General features: G+C 35.4%; 1 protein-coding gene and 1 long non-coding RNA gene across 2 annotated transcripts; both read left to right on the top strand.

The window, feature by feature from the left end:
- Window positions 1–3279: 3279 nt before the first annotated feature.
- Window positions 3280–6120, top strand: LOC114354780 (uncharacterized). Its single transcript, XM_028307344.1, has 2 exons — window positions 3280–3855; window positions 5084–6120. Exons 1-2 carry the CDS (start codon window positions 3705–3707, stop codon window positions 5284–5286), a joined length of 354 nt encoding a protein of 117 aa, XP_028163145.1. The 5' UTR covers window positions 3280–3704; the 3' UTR covers window positions 5287–6120.
- A 9233-nt stretch (window positions 6121–15353) lies between these two features.
- Window positions 15354–17863, top strand: LOC114354854 (uncharacterized). Its single transcript, XR_003656063.1, has 2 exons — window positions 15354–15576; window positions 17501–17863. It is a non-coding gene; the product is annotated as an uncharacterized LOC114354854 (long non-coding RNA).
- Window positions 17864–18174: the final 311 nt, after the last annotated feature.

The raw sequence follows: 18174 nt of genomic DNA, 5'->3' as shown, positions 1-18174 counted from the left end.
CTCATCACTGCACAAACATCGAATACACTACGATCATCATTTGTGAGAGCGACGTAAATGGACATGGTGTTGGTGGTTATTATAGTTTCCTGGGCTGCCCGAGCTTGGAAGCGGCAGATGTGTTTCCTGGTGTGGCGGCGAGTCACCATAACCCTGGTCCACGCGCCATCTTGCAACGTCACAGTCTACGCCATGCATCGGTGCAACTGTCTCCTGAGAATGGCATCTTATCAATAGAAAATCTGATATTTAAAACGTTTGCAATACTCAACCATGCAATACAATATCGCATCTAAATGTAGTCAAATAACGACAGAATAAACTTATTAATTCAGTCGTGGTGAAGCCGTCCTTAGAATTTAGTTCAAACCTGTTCAAGTATTAGCGGTATCAATTATAATGATAATGCATTTAGAATTTTAGATAATAAGAACCAAGCTTTAGGATTGTAAAGCATCATTCAGGAATGACTCGTTCAACCGAAACTTTCCCACGAGACGCTTTTGGTGAATTTGTGCTTAGAATTTGTAAACACTATATTTTTGTAGAGTTCTGTGCTATGCTTTTTCTGTTCTTTTATGTAGATTTTTATGTGTTCTCGTCGACTTTTTGTTGTCTATTATATTCAAATGCTTTTTCCAGTTCTTTAACAGCACATTGTAGCTCTACAGTTGATGACTTTTACTTACTCTTCACTTCTATTACACTTCCAGTATTTTTTAATTTTACCTCGATATCTAATTTTGCAAGAATTTGCCCTATCGGCCAGCATCGTACTAACTCAATCATTTTTTAAGAAAAAAATCTAACACTGAGTACATGATGCTGATGGGAAACACGGTGGGGTAATCTTAAGTTATTAAAAAGGAAATGCCAGCAATCTAAAGCCATTTACCAATTTTAGGTATGGTACTGAATTGAAAACCATGGTGTGACGTTAAGAGCCATCTTAAATCTTAAATTACAGTCCCTATTCACTTTACGCTAGTAAAGGGCACTCTCTACATTTGCCTAGCGACATTTAATTGCTGAGCGTGCAAATAATCAATTTATTATGAAATAACAAAAGTGAGCTTTGCGAGTATTTTTTTTCTGTTCTTAGTTTATTTTTTTATGATTTTTTTTTCTGCACTTATACTATTTTAGAAATATTTATTTACGTTAGGTCGCTCTTTATTTCTAGAAGCTTTTAGGTAAAGTACCTATTAAACTTTCCGAACTATCTGATTGGCATTTATTTATCTATGTATGTGCTTCAAGCTTGTGCGCTTTGAAAATAAATAATATTTGTAACTATAAATGTAGCTACCGTCCCTTCTAGAAGGCACACTGTTCAAAAGCAAGATCACGGGAATAAATAAAAGCTTGTAACAAATGTTTTTTTATTGCTGTTCATGCAAGCTTGCCTTATACAACTTGATGTTATGTGATTTGTGCATTATTAAGATTTCTACCTGCTTGTTCAGGGAATCAAAAAAAGAATGTCTAGACGCCCTGCCTCTAAAGCGCTTCTATTAAAAGATTTTTTGTTCTTGTATTTCTAAAGGTCTAGTGCCAAGGGCCCATAGGCCAGGTAGCCGAGTCGGCTTTGTTCGCTGGAGTACTTTACTATCTGGAATAAGATATCTTTTCACTCAGAACTATCCGAGACCCATAGGATGAGCCCTTCTATAGAATGTAAGTTTCTATAGATAAAGTACATTAAATATTTCTAACGGCTGTCGAGTTTCGTAGCGCATGGAACTTAAACGATGTTTTACTTTTTTCTTAGGCATACTTTTGTCGTTTTATACATTTGTATCTTTTACAGCTTCGTTTTGTTAGAATTGAAAAGTGCGACATTTTACTGTGAACATCTACCGACGATTGTAAATTTAACGTATTCAAATCATGTCACATTAATTCAAAATACAGCAATAAAATCGGCTTCCTTGTCTACGATTCTATAATCGTCACCTAACACAGTAACACTTGCTACAGATAAATAATGATCATACATTTTTAGATGCCTACGCGTAAATGAGAAATGTAATTCCTGCTTGAGGAAGTTAGTCGTTCCCAGTATAACTTGTCAAAAATAACTCGAGGTAAAAACTTTGTACGGCCGCACAATACAATCTAAGTAGCCCTACGAGGGCCTCCGAATCCGAACCACCTGCTACTACCCAGGTATTCTGTGTACCGTTACCGGTGAACAAACTACTGCCCATAATCACTACTTGTCTAGTTTACTAGCATTGGAACTTAAAGTGATTACGTTTTTTGTGGGACTCTATCTAACTACTTTCGGCTCGACAGCTTCGAAGTTTGGTTACATTGAATAGGTCTCGGCCTCGTATTCTCTAGTTGTTCGACAGCAACAGGAAAATGAGAAAGGTTATTGTATTATGGAATAATATGTCAGTTTAGCGAATAATGTAGCTTGGTACCAAGTTTATTATTAGTGGTGTGCTAATAGAGAATAGTGTTTTTAAATAAGCTGCAACTTGGCTGGTTGATTACATCATAACTTATTTATTTTTTACTATAATAAACAAAAAATAAAACGATAAAAGTACTATTTAGATAATGTTAGCGTCTTTAGGTCACCCGATACAAAGATATTGTATCAACCAGATTTAATTAACTTTACTCTATCACTATTTACGTCAGTGCTCACAAATAAATGTATTATCTACAACAATATTGGGCGTAAAGTATTTACATTTCATGATGTCATAATGTAAATACTTTACGCCTTTAAGCTGAAATTCAATCGATGAAGTGCGAGGGTTTTTGATGAAGACCGACTTAATATTAGCACCTGTTGAACAATACAACATTCGTAATGAATTAAAGGTACTACCTTTAATATGTCGTTCGAGCCCAGTTGTATAATATGCTAAGTAGGTAGCGTGTACTTCGGCACGTGTAGGTGTTTTTAGGTCAAAGGGAGCATCTGCGTACTGTTATTCAAGTATTTCATGTAAGCGTAAACAATTTAACGTTGACTAGGCTCACAAAATATTTGTTTTTAGCTAGGAATTAAGGTAAACAGACTTCACTACAGTGGTTGATGATTGATACTGAGTAGGAGCTCCACAGATGTGTACTTTTATGAATTGTAGGTACCCTAACATTTACATCACATAAATACTTAGGTGCAGAAGAATATAAATGTTTGGGACAAATATTTAGTTACAACTATTGTTTTTAATAAGACTTGATACCTATTCAAATGTTAATCAGGACTATCAGGAGTCATTAATTTCTATCGTTATCAGATACGGATAGGTGCGGGATTCGAACCCACACCTATTCAATAGTTTTATATGACAGCTAAATGATCATCAGGTGTTTGTGGTGAGTATAATAGGAACTGCGCGCGTTGACCGAGAAACTTAATGGCTGTGAAGGTTAAATCACAGTAATTACGGGCCTTACCCCTGGTTAAGCTTACGGCTAACCATAAGAGATTGACTTTGTTAACTTAAGTTTCAGGTCGATAACATTTTGAACGAGGAACTGAAATACTCTTTTTTGGTGGATTAATATGCAGAATTCTAGATCTGAAGATGCAGAATCAACATCTCTAAAATCTAGTAATAACGTATGCATCGGAAAGTTTCTGCGATTAACTACACTTAGCAAGGAGAAAACTGATCGCACGCACCTAATTTACTCTCAATCTGTATGCCTCAGGATTGGTCATTCATAACGTCTGCATGCAGCGGCTGCGGCATGGAGAAACAAGAAACAAAAGATGCAAAGCAGTGGAGATGTGTGTATCGTTCCGTGAGAATGGTCGCGAGCTATTACAGCTCACAGTTAGCCGTTACCTAGCTCATTGTTCCGCACACGACCGCTCTCATCTAGGTAATTGTGGCCCCCACTATTGTTAATTCCATTTCGAGACCTACTACTGAGTTTTTATGGCTCGCTGTCTAGATAATGTTTACTTTGTACGCGATGCAACTTAGTGCGTCTGTGCGTATGATCAGCAGACTACATTGGCTTAAACTTTAATGTGAGGCATTGGTGTCAAAAAACGCACAACACTAAAAATGGCTGGCAAGTGTGAGCAATTCTTTTGCTGTCAACGGGTGGTGGTGATCGTACACCATCAAAAGACAAACATCATAATCATATAGGTACACCTCTCTCATTTATAACCCATCATCAGTGATATAATTTCTAATACGCATACATACATACATTAAATTGCTTAGTGAAAATATCATCAAAACAAAACACAGAAGTAATTTTACCGAACGCTTCAATGTCTGTAAGTACCTTGCGCCATAAATAGAACAAGCTCCACAAACATGTATAAAGTTAGGTACAATAACTCAGATATCGATTACGCCCGTTACCAAAGCAATAAACAAGGAAGTTTCCTGTTATCCCAGCCACGAGATCGAAGTTACTATAGCAACGTAGTACTGTTTCCATAATAGCGTAGTACTAGAAATCCGGCATGAATCGAGATAGCATAAAAATGAATTCGTTGATGGTAGCGCCCTCGGGCGGAGCTTCGGTGAAAGACGCTCGTCTTAAACGTGTGACGTCGTGAAGCAGATGCTTGAGTTTGATAAGTAGTCTAATAGATGGCGGTAGGTGTATCAGAATCGCGAAGTTTGGTATTTCAGGCGAACGGTTGCGTGGGTGGTGGTGATGAAATATGGTAAAATAGTGGAAAAGTTTTATCAGTAGTCTCTAGAATGTCTGTTGGTATGTAAATAAGAATAATAACCTGGATTGTTTAATCAGTCTATCAAATCTATCAAAACAAAACTTATTAACCTTCAGTCAGATAATTTCAGTCAGCCTGATAGACTGAAATTATTATTAAATTTTTTTTTTCGCATTATTGATTTATTTATTAGGTAAATATGCCTACAACTCCTATCTACATTATTTCAGTAAGTATACTACGAAACTCAAGTTCCTGCTGAAACGCCGATAGATGGAGACACCAGTATCCGAATAGCTCATCCTTTGCAATAAAACTTTTTTAGTAAAAATTTTTTATGTTTTTGTTTTATTTATCATTTTATTTATTTAGTTTTTGGTTCATTATGCATGTCGTTGAATGTAATTTCAGGGGCGGAATTTGTGACGTCTCGCCGTGGGAACCTCATGATAGTCCATGAGGGTAGGACGTTCATCCACGAGAGATCCATGGGTACCGTGATACCGAGGTCTAGGTGGGTGTGCAACAAAAAAAGGTGGTTAAAATGTAGAGCGTCCCTGACTACTGTTGATGGAATCATTGTCAAGAAATATGGAACGCATAATCATCATTGACAATGTGGCTTGTAGGTAATTACGGAAATTTTTACTTCTTCTGCCTGTATGTTAATTGATTTTTTCATTAGGATTCCTTAGCTACTTGCTTTTCAAAACAAGATTTTTTCTGTTTCTTTGTTATATTCTGCAAAGAAAAATATAGAATAACGACTCACTTAGACACCGGCAAACAATTAGGAGAATTATTCATATATCTACTCAAAAATTATTTTCATACCTACATTCGTCATACCTCATACGTAGCTTATTGCTAAATGCCAAGTTTTTATGTCTGTATGAAATCCACAGGAAAACTGACATCATTCATAAAGATAACATTCCATTATCAAGTATGAGTGTTAGAATCTAAAATCTACATTGTTTTCCTGTAATGTAAAATTTACATTTTTGTTGTTAAGTATTTTCGATAAATTAAAACATAACATAAACACACGATCAGCCGATAAAGTCGATCAAATCCGTAAGGTTTTCTACCTCAATGAAAAACAATTAGTTTAAAAAAAAAACGTAGTCGCATTAATGGTGCATATTGTAGAGCTCGACTCTATGTACTGTAAACTGTTTTTATTTGTACATAACGTTGACGATATTGCAAAATCTATATCAGTTGTTGTGTAGGTTAATGAATATGTAATATTATGTATTAGGTTATGTTACTAATCAGTAAAGGCGTAAATGCGTAATGCCTTATTATACCTCAATGGTAGAGAGGTAACTTATGAATGTAGTGTGAAATGTTTCTAAGCTGTTCAGAAATAAGCTAAGTAGAAGATAATCGTCTAACGACAATAACAAATAAAATAGGGGCCTTATGCCCGTTTTCACCATCAATCCCTAATTTTTAAGTGACCTCTATGGTAACACTTAACAGGCATTTTGTTTTCATACAGGTCACTTAAAAATTAGGGATTGATGGTGAAAACGGGAATTAAACTAAGATCTAAAAATTAAAATATAGTCGAATAGGTATATTTTCCGACGAGGACCTCATAAAGGTAGCAGGAAGGCGCTGGATGCAAGCCGCTACCAACCGGCCTATGTGGAAATCATTGGGGGAGGCCTATGTTCAGCAGTGGACGTTCTATGGCTGAAATGATGATAATGATGATGAGGNAGATGAGCTATATTATTTTCAATGGGATCACTGCCATATTATTACGAATTAATTCGAAGCTTAGAACGCGATGATCAAATTAAGCATAAATTGAAGCCTGCAACTGGTCAAATATTTGTGAATTTATGTAATTAACAGTTTGGAATGTTGTAATTATAATATAATAAAAATGGAACATAGACTTTATGTAAAAGCGCCATGTATAAAAAAAATGTATATGATTTATTTTAATAGTTTTTTTTAGCTCAATTAATGAAATATGGTGCTGTATGGCAGGTTGATATTTAATGTCGGTACATTATTGAAATAGAAGAAAATGTAAGTAGAAAAGTGCCTTGCAAAATGAATATGTATTTACTTTATACGTTGTTAACTTTTGCGAATAAGACTACACTTAGGTTATTTTGTCTTTTGTATTAAAGAAATTGATTATGTTTTAAGGCATTTAAATAGATAATTTTAAGTTTCACGGCCTTTGCTTATTAGTGAAATGTGTTGTGTACTTTAAATACTNTAAATACTAAAAAAAACATTCCTACGTGGGTGCTGTCGTAAATGTAATTCAAAATACTTTTATATGACTAGGTAGGTATTCCAATAGCTTTAAACAAAATTGTAGATTAAGAAATGTGTATTATCTAACACAAGTAATATTAATTTGAATTTGTATATTGTAAAATAATTATCATTTAAGAAATTATGAAGTTATGTTTGTAAACAAAATAATTGGATAAATGAAGAACAATATTTTTGTTAATTTAGTTAGTGTTTTTAATTTTGAATGTAATTGTTATAATGATTTTAAATAATTGTATTAGGTAATAATAAGAGTTATACTGTTAAATTTAAAATAGATTTTAAATAGCAAAATGAAATAAATTTAATTTTTAAACTATCCATCTTTTATTTGTTATTAGTTAAAGATATCTTGCAAAACACTATAAATTTTATAGGGTTGTGTAAATGAGATGAATGTTGTCTTCTTGCAGAGGCGTTCGTCAGATTCCTGAAATGCCAGGGCAGACCCTATTCGTTCTACGACCTAGAGATAGCCTTGCACCACTGCTCCAACGACTAGACCGAGTTGAAACCATTCTGGCTCTGGTTCAGATCCTTTTTAGCGGAAAATCTGAAGTGCACGGATTCCACCGCATATCTTTATTTATTTTCTTTATTAGGAAAACATATCTATATATATAAAAATGAAACCCGTTTCGCGTTGTCACGGCATCACGTGTGAACGGCTGAACCGATTTCGACAATTCTTTTTTTTAAATGTTTGTGGAAGTCCAAGGATGGTTCTTACGGAAAAAAATATTAAGAAAAACTCTACGCTAAGGCGGTACGAAGTTCGCCGGGTCAGCTAGTAGCTTATATTATCATAACACAGGTAGCATAAAAAATAGTCTTACACAAGGGGTCCTAGGAGTTATATCTTGCTAGCCTAGCGCCTATTTCCTTCTTCTTTCTATCCGCGATCTTTTATCATTAAAGACACTTCTGCCTTGCAACAATAAATTAAGTCAAATATTTATGAGCTAGGTGAACCATGTAAGCCTTGGTACTCTTGCCGTATTAAGTGTAAGGTTAATGCTGGGTTGCATTATCTTACTTTAACAAGCGTCAATAATCTGTCCATACAAAAAGCACCGGTTATGGTCATAGTTACGGTTAAAGTTAGGTGGTGCAACTCAGCCTTAGACGCTACTAAAGTTACATTTATTCGGGCTGATTGAACTTAATATCACCGTAAATATTTAAACGGTTATTTCAATACTGAATTGAAACGCTCTACATTTATGTATGTGATTTTTACAATTGAAACTTCTCTCTTCTACTTCTTTTCGATCTAGTGCTGGAATGTGGATATTTTTGTCGTGGTATTGTAGAAGTAGATTATGTATTTAAATAGTAAGTTAAGTGAAAAAACCAAAGACAATATCAAATGCCTTGTACATATATACAACAAAATCATATTATGGTTGTGAAGTAATTTAAAGGTATTATTTAAAACAGTATCTTTCCCACTGATTCAATATCTTAATTGAAGCGAAATTTATTACGTCAAGTGAGAATAGAGTTAAGTCATTTAAATTTAATATGATTTTACGGTAAACGTTCCATAGATTTTTTCTTCCTTAAAAAGTTATTTTATTATTCGTTTATTCTTTTCTTAAGTGATTTTAATTTAAATTAGGTTAATTATTAAAATGTTGAAGATGTGCTTTTTGAGACGTTAAGTTCATGTTTACTGCCATATTATATTGAAAAACTTTTCGCTTGAAAATGAAGTCCAAAAATAAGGTTAGATTTCTTGTTTTTAAAATACTATCATAATCTTTGTTGAAAGCTTATAATGCTTACTTGAGCATGAACGCTATGATGATGTCGTGAAATATCAAACAACGAATATTTATTACATGATAATTTAAATACTAATTATGATGATATGATGTGGTATCAATTATTGTAATTTTAAAATTGAATATAATGGCTTTAAAGCTTCTCTTGACAATAATAAAAAATGTAGAGCTTTGTTAGGTTAGTATTTTAACTTCGTTCGTTCGTTCGTTTCAGCCAAATGACGTCCACTGCTGGACTTTGACAATGAATTTTAACTTATTAACGAATTTAAAGTAATGCTTGTATTAGTGCTAGTCTAGTCAATTTTAATAAATGTGCTGTTTAAATCAAACATGTCTTTTTAATATACATTTTTGTAGGGACAATATCAAAATTGTAAAAAACCAGAACCCAAAAAAATAAAATTACTGTCATTTGGTCAAAATTTCTGTAGGCTTAATTAACTTATTTTTCTCCAAGCTCTAAATTCACGTTCTTTCTCATATTTAACTAACAACGTACGGATCACATATTGGATTAGANGGATTAAACGCTTTCATTTTTTTTAATTATACTATTTGTTTTCTATCAATCGAATATTGCTAACCGACGATTTTAAATCTTTATCTCCCATAGGGCCGATAATGATTCCGACTCGCAGTGGTAAGAAGCACCTTCTCATGCTGGACGGGTATACATACTCCCAAATCAATTACAGCGTCCGCTGGATCTGTTCCTCCACGGCCCAGGGGTGCCCTGCGAAGCTGAGGTACGAAGAGGGGTTCATTAAACGAGTCTGCACCGACCACAACCACCCGCCCCCGGTATACGTATACAAGGACGGCCAGTACATCAAAATACAAAAGAGAGTCAATACGGATACGTCTAGGGTATTTTAGGTATCTTTGGTGTGTGGGCTTTATGATGCCAATCGGGAGTAGCAATAAAATAATGCAAATTCTGAAATTATTCTAAAGGCTCGCGCTCACGGGTGACTTTTGTCGCCTTCTGTCACTGACCTCCATACATCTCCTTGGACTTGGTACGAGTGACGAAAGAAACAGTTACGGGGACAAAATTACTCGCGAGCCCTATGACATTGGTTAGTTAAAAAAATATTGACTGTGTTCTATTAAGGGTTTCCCACACTGCATGCGTTCTGCAATATTGAACAACATTCATACATGATGCAGGCTGCGTTCATTATGACATGACCGCTACCTGCTGAACGCATTCAGTGTAGAAAATCCTTTAATCATCATATTAGTAAGACAAGCAAATCTCGACTGTGTAGTTTGTTTCATGAGGTTGACATTCCATCGTTCATGCATCTGGGCATGTCACATACGACCTTACCTACTGTCAAAAATATTGCCAACTCATTAATCCCTTACCCCTGGTTAGCTGCCCTGTCAGGACATTACATCTAAATGTTATCTTACTTTAAGTAGATATGTGGTACTTAATGGTTTATGTTGTTATTTGAAAGCTTTAGATTTTATAAAGAAATATAAGTACATCAATTAGTTTCATCTTGTTTTATTTCTACACAATGGTCAATAACTAAATCTGAGACGAAGACGTATAGAGAGGAAATTCATACACTTGTATATCCTGAGACCATTAAGTATAAATGGTGTCTTTTGCATTTGCAATTAAAGAGTTTTAAAATTCAGTAAAAGTGTCGACACGTGAGAAGGCTTTATACATCTTACTTCTTTCTCATCCATCTACGTTCTTCCTTAGGACCAGTATTGATTCCAACTGGGCGCAGCAATAAGAATCTCCTGATGATGAACGGGTACACGTATTCCCAAATCAACCACAGTCCTCGGTGGCTGTGCTCCTCGTACCGCCGCTGTAAATGCCCCGCGAGACTGCGCTTCGATAACTATCAAATAGAGCTCTTTGACACCCACAACCACCCTCCTCCGAAATATGTGGTTGATAGTGGAAAATATGTCAAGATTTCCAACTGATACTGAACCTCGTTCTCACCGCTGCAACTTCTGTGTAGCCAGGATTTCTTGACCGTCAACAAAAACCCAACCAGTGAAGGTCAAGTTTGTCCCAGGGGAAAATTAAATTGTTATTGGACCCGCAAGGAAATTAATCAGAAGAACATAGGAGGAGATCGAAGTTAAGGTTCGACTTCCCTCCAGTCCAAAGCGGATGACAGGTGCCAAAAAAAGCTAAAAGTAACCTTTAAGAAAAGATATCCACCACGGACAGGAAACATCAATTATGGGGCCTATCTTGTGAGCTCTTTGCAACTGATAATAAACAACAAGTACTTACAACTTTTATCATTACACCTCTATTGCCCTTTTAGATTTCTCATCAGTTACCTTTCATAAAAAAATTCTCTCCAACAGCTTTTATTTTCCGCAGAACAACCGATTATGATCCCGACTCGGAGTGGTAAGAAACATCTCCTAATGCTGGATGGATACACGTACTCACAGATCAACTACTCCGCGCATTGGCTGTGCTCGTCCAAGGCGCAGCAATGCCCCGCCAAGCTGCGGTATTCGCATGGGATCTTGGAGCGAGTCAACCTAAACCACAACCATCCACCTCCGAAATACATCTGCAATAACGGAGTGTATTTTAAAATGTAGTATTCCTCACACTACAGAAAACTTCAGAAAAGGTTTAATATTTTTTTGAATTTTCGATTATTCTTGGGTTAGTTGTCACTGTAGAAAAAGTAACATTCGTGACGTGATATGTAGTGATCGCTTTGCTATGTTTGTGAAATAAATCTTACGAATAATTACTTTATCTACAAGCCCAGATTTAAAAAAAATATTTAAAAGCTATGTGTCACATACGGTTATGGTGGTAGAGTCCATCAATAAATATTCTTCGTGGAACTTTTATGTATGTATTTCTCATTTTCTCAATTCACCGGAGTTTACAAAACGATTCTTGAAAAATAAGAGCCATTTCATTTTGATTTTGTGTTCAGGTACAGGCGAAGGGCCGATATTTATACCAACGAGGTCAGGAAAGAAGTTTCTCTTGATGCTCGACGGGTATACGTACTCGCAAATCAACTATTCCAATCACTGGGTGTGCTCGTCCAAGGCGCAGCAGGTGTGTCCAGCTCGCTTGCGCAGGTATGAGACTGGAGAGATCAAATTCACTAACACCGTGCACACGCACCCACGCCCCAAATACCTGTTCAAGGATGGAAAGTACATTAAATTGTAGATACGTCATTTAAAGACAACTTCTTATCACATCGTGCGAAGAGCTGTCCGTCTCTACAACCGACGTGAACGCCTCAACGTGACCACGACCGAAGCGATTAAGAAGAAGAAGACTTATCACATCAAAACTTGTAAATGTTTAAATGAAAAGCAGGTATATGAATAATATAATGTATCCGAAGATTGATGAGAATCGTTAGTAAAAAATTATATACTAACGCCCGTATTCACAAACTGAGGTCTTACAGTGCGCGTGGACGCACAGGGTGACACATAAACCAATCACAGAGCTCTATTTAAAGCTGTGCGTTCGATTTGCTGCTTCATTTAAGCAAGCATGGTTTGTGAATACGGGCGTAAAGCTTTGTCTATAAGATATCACTTTATAGCAATAAGATCGTCTAAATTGTGCCGTATCTTTTTCTTTTCTTGTCTTGTGTGGTCTATAGTAAAGAGTGTTCTATCTATGTAGTTTTTTGAACCTATTTCTATTTGAACAAGGTTTACAATACCGAGTGAGAATAATAGTGAATCGCCACCACAGATTGCACAATAGGTATTTTACTCTATAATATATGAGAAAAAGTCGATAAATGTATTATTATGATAGTTTAAGCAAATCAATAATCAAATCAATGATATTGCTAATCATTTAATCAAAATGTTAGTTTTAAGTAACAGAATAAATAATATCCCACAGAAAGTTTTCAGTTTCCTTAACTTGTTTTAAAAACACCATGAAATATAAACCGCCTTGTGGTTCCAAATTACAGAAAAAGATTTTACTCAAAGGCAACGGAAAAATGTTCAACTTGTTTATGAAATCAGCTATTTTTATTGATTATTGATTTTGATTTATGTAACTATTAATGAATTCCAGTGGAATTGGAGTACTCCTATAGTGCTTACGGGACGACGATGGTCATTTACAAGGGGTTCCGTTTCTCCAAGAATTATCAAAATGGCAACAGGATTTCATGGAAGTGTAACAAGAGGGCGTGCAATATGCGAATCCACACCATTGGAAAAGATCACTTTTGGGTTAGAAACCAACATAATCACACATAGTACATTATGATGTGACTTTCCCTAAACTGGGTTTTTTAAGTAATTTAATTTTAGTGCATAATTTGTATTGAACAATTTACTTAGTCATTTCAAGTTTTATACCCGTGATAATTTAGTACATATTATTCATCTAGTCTATGTAGGATAAGTTATTTGTTGTCCTTATATTATATGTAATTATACTTATACTAAATATTTAAAAAAAACTGTAGGAATATGTATATTGGAGGTAAAACATAGTGTTGTAGATGAAACATAGGATTTTTTGTCTAAACATGTACGAGTATAAAGTATTACTTAAAGCTACAGCACCTTACGGAATGCCAAAACTACTCAGTTAATGTCAAGTATTTCTAGTCTCCAACTGGCCGCAATGGTTTTTGAAGCTCAAAAGCAGTTTTCTATCTAAACTTAATCACCTAAAATAATATTCTTCTGTAAGATTTTACCATATTACAACAAAATTCATACATGACTCTATTTTGTGATTTTTTTAGCATTCCCTTGATTTGATTCCCCTGAGTTTATTTCCATTTGTGATTTATGGTAACGTAATATTTCATCTTTAAGAGCTATTACTAATCTAAAATGGCTTTCCAGATGTTCAGTTCATACCCACGGAGAAAGGAAAATACATATTGGTGCTAAATGGATACACATACTCTCAAGTGGGCGGGCGATTCTTCTACTGCTCGTCGAAGCATACCGGGTGTCGCGCGCGGGTCCGCATGATGTCGGGCAAGCTGGTGTCTTCAGGCGACGAGCACAACCACGCGCCTCCCTCCCACGCCCGCTACGGCAACGGGGCCTTTGTCCAGCTCAGGCCTCCCAGAGGGATGCCCCTCCCTCCCACCATCCTGCCTTCCCCAATCACCTCCCCCAGCGCCGCAACCCTTGCCCTCCAAGCCCTCAACTTGCCCCGACTCCTGCCCAAAACGGACCTCTGGCTGCGACCCCCCAACCCCGAAGTCAAGAAAGATCCGTAAATTATAGCAATATTATTGTGATGTATTTAATTGACAGCACTAGACATTGCGACGAAAATGTGATAGGTTTTAATAATTTACTTCGGAATTCACTCACACGTTATTTTCCTGAAAATCCCGGGCTTGGATAAAAAGCAGCCTATGTCGAAATCAGATAATTCTAAATTATTTAAATAAATACTAATAGTATGACTAGGATATTTAGTCAGATTATACAGTTTACTCAATTTAGCTCCGATACACCGAGATTTTGTGCCTTTACACCAGATATACCCGTGTACTGTATACATGTCGCTGCCGAATTGTACAATTCATTTTACTCGTATAAACATATAACAGGTGGCCATTTTAAAAAGTTTCTGTATTATAATTCGGTGGGCCAGGTTTAGATATAAATCACACTTTTGTAGGTTTACATACACTACAGAGATATTTCTAAAATAGGTACTTTTTTCCTTAATGCCAACGTATTACAAAACGGCTGCATTTCAAAAGGCTGGCCTTTATGTAACAGTGAATGCTACAATTAGGTTGGCGACAAGTATAATAAATGATTCTAATTACTATAGTTACTAGTACAATATATTTATGAATTTTGAAGGTTGTCAATTAAGTTTAAATCATGTTTTCGTTATTGAATTGAATTAGATATATCGTTGATAGGAAATATATTTAGTGTTTAGTCTTTCTGATAGCTTGTTGATCTCTAAAATCTTTGTATATTTCGATGATGACTCCGCTAAGGTTTCTGAAGCTTCGCTTGTGGTGATATTTCTACGCGATACGTAATTTCGTGATATTTGTAATAGATATATGAGCCTTATTATATTTTTTAAAGTTAAGAATGTCCTACTTAATATTACTATGAAGTAATCTGGATTGTTTTTGTATATAAAATGTTATTTTTACTATAGATTGCTCCCTTATTATATGATTATGTGCTTATATTTAAAGTCGTTTTCTTTTAATTAAAAACGTGTTNAACAGACCACGCGGACGTTGCCCAGGGTGCACCACGAGGAGGTCGCTCACCATCGCACCCCACATAATGAGCCACCATTACGCTGACCTATATGATACGAAAATATGAAACTCATTGATATTTAAGGTAAGCTAATCTCGATAAAAGTGGTTTCGATATTTATGTCTTTATGCAAAAATGAAAACATGCCACCAGATAGAAAGTTCTAGTTATATGATTCCTATCCAAAAAGTAAGTACATATACGGTATTTCTGCATTTAAAAAAATATTTTGTGAATTTGGGAATGTGGTTTTGAAATTTCTTCTATTTGTTGTTCTATTGGCGTATTACTTTTTGTTTTATTTTTGTAGGCCCTTGCACATTTTTCAAGACGACCAAAGGCTCGGTTGCGGTGGCGTACAAGGGGCACAACTACCACAAGAACTACGAAGGCAAGGACGGGATCATATCGTGGTTGTGTGCTAGGAGGCCGTGTAGGTGCAGGATCCGGACGCTGGGGACAGAAGTTTTGAGCATCTCTCGCCCTCATCAACATGAATGAAGCGTTCGTCATCATCTATTCTAATATTATAAAGAGGTAAAGTTTGTGTGTTTGTATATTTGTTAAATTGTAAGGGGTAATCTCGGGATCTACTGAACCGATTTTAAAAATTCTTTCACCAATAGAAATCGACATTATTGCTGAGTGTCATAGGTTATATAAAAAACCGAAAAATTCCACGCGGGCGAAGCCGCGGGCGGAAAGCTAGTGTCGGATAATTTTGTTGATGAAGCAATTATTTATTTATTTATGAATAGAACGGTAGTACCAATTACACTATTAAACAAGTATTATTAGGAGCTAGAATTATATTTTCTATTGGTGTGAATGCCAATTAAACGAGTGTTTTGTAATTGAAATAAATCTTCAAAAGAGCTATTTTATCTGAATCATTATTTACATATCCACTATTTGATGAAACCCCCTATTGATACTGGTGTAATTCAGTGCTTCGTCCCACAACCCTTTCGTCGCAATGGGACAAATCACTTAATTTATAAAATACATTATACAGTGTGAGTCACGTTAAAGTGTACATATGAAAATAGATGAAACTAGACCTCTTTTTATCGACAAAAAAGAGGTCCAAAAATTTTTGAGATTTTTTTTTAATTTTTTATAGAATTTTCTTTCTTCCAATTACTTATTGTAAAGAAAACGTAATAACTTTTAAACTAAGAGGTACATCCTGATAAAATAAAAACAGTAATAATGCTAAATAACAGGCGATGCTAAAAAAATACATTTTTTTTTTCCCTTATTCTATTGCAATCTGTCTTCTGGAGGACATTCAGCAATATTTCTGTCCATTATTTATCAGTGGAAATTGGGATGCATATCCTGTGACATGTNTATACACTAGGGTGGGTCAAAAAAATTTTTTTTGAGTAATCGATTTCTAATAGCGAAAATATGTTGTAGTTAGGTATCATTATAAACCCTTTAAAATATTATTGAATTATTTTAAGTGGAACAGCCCGCGCAACGTCATTGAAGTTTTGAAAAAAAAAGTTTCAGTATCAACTTTTACACCCTAAGTTACACGTTTGAAGTTGGGTATAGTTTAATGTTTTAATTAATATCCATTGAAATACACGTTACTTCTGTTAGAAACCGTGTTGTTTATTAAAAGACAATTTTTTGAAGTAAGTACATTCAGGCTAGTTTCTTCTGAAATCATGTGAAATTATAAATTTTGTAATTTTTGTTTTATGCTTTGGAAGTTAAATTTTTCTATCATGTCAGATAATAGACAGTCATACAAGTGTCCTATATTAGTAACTATAGAAGATATAAAAGAAAACGAGTTACCAACACACCAGTAGGCCTAAGATGCGCGCCGTGATAACTTTTATCGACGTCAATTTGTATGGGCAAAATCGATAAAATGACGTGATAACCGCCTATCACGGCGCGCATCTTAGGCCTANAGGGATTTTACCGCGAAAATAGGCTACGTAAGCCATCTTCGGGCACACCAGCGCCGCCAAGACAGCTAGGAGTCGGAGTGGTCGCCATGGCCGAAATCGGTCGGATGGATCATCATCACTTTTGAAGTGCTAAACTTAATTTTGATGCTAAATATTACATTGATCTAAAAAACTGGCAAGATACCAACTTTGATCCACCTATTCTAAGTAATCATACCAATGACGAACTTATTCAGATAATAGAGAAAAAAGGTGACGAAAGGATGTTGTATATTAGGCTGCCTTGACATACACAGGCGATTGAACTATGTGTAAGGATAGTGACAGAAACTGCAATATCGGCATGTGATAAAAAAANAGATAATAATGCTGACAAAACATACCTACTACCAGACTGTACCAAAAAATCGTGTTAAGTACAAAGTATTTTCTCGTTTTTAAACAATTCTTTTGGGAAGTTATGTTTTAGGGTAGAAATTTCTTATATTGTGTTGTTTATTGGCGTAATAGTTTTTGTTTTATTTTTGTAGGCCCTTGCACATTTTTCGAGACGACTAAGGGCTCGGTCGCGGTGTCGTACAACGGGCACAACTACCACAAGAACTACGAAGGCAAGGACGGCGTCATTTCGTGGTCGTGTGCCAGGAGGCCGTGTAAGTGCAGGATCCGGACGCTGGGGACACAAGTTTTGGGAATTATTCGTTCTCATCACCATGACTGAAGCGTTCGTCATCATGTCCGAGAATTTTGTTGATGAAGCAATTATGAGCTGGGAGAAGTTATAATGTTGTGTGCAGTTTTTGCCCTTAAACATAAATATCGGAAAATATTCTATTAGTGTGAATGCCAATTAATTGCGTGTGTTGTTAAATAAATCTTCAAAAGAGGTATTATTTGAATCATTATTACTTACATATACACTATTGAAACCCCCTATTGACACTGGTACATTATTCAGTGCTTCGTCCACTCCCACGACCCTTTCGTCGCAATGGGACAAATCACTTAATTTATAAAATACATTATTTTTCATTCTGCGATTCATCCCATTGAGTTTTTTTCCTTATTATAAAACATTTCTTCACACTATTATCAATAAAAAAGAAGTTTTATTAAATTAGTATCAATTTTAATAAAAGTGGTTTAGATAATAATGCTGACAAAACATACTACCAGACTGTAAAAAATCGTGTTAAGTACAAAG

This window comes from Ostrinia furnacalis, unplaced genomic scaffold (assembly GCF_004193835.3).
Source record: "Ostrinia furnacalis isolate ACB-3 unplaced genomic scaffold, ASM419383v2 OfSCF0195, whole genome shotgun sequence".
NCBI lineage: Eukaryota > Metazoa > Arthropoda > Insecta > Lepidoptera > Crambidae > Ostrinia > Ostrinia furnacalis.
The sequence above is the reverse complement of the archived record's forward strand: the minus strand, read 5'-3'. Positions and strand labels throughout refer to the sequence as shown.

Excerpts from the sequence above, each read along its gene's own strand:
- LOC114354780 (XM_028307344.1), top strand. The coding sequence starts at position 3,705 with ATGCAGCGGCTGCGGCATGGAGAAACAAGAAACAAAAGATGCAAAGCA. Across the intron at positions 3,856-5,083 it reads ACACGACCGCTCTCATCTAG|GGGCGGAATTTGTGACGTCT; the intron begins GTAATTGTGGCC and ends ATGTAATTTCAG.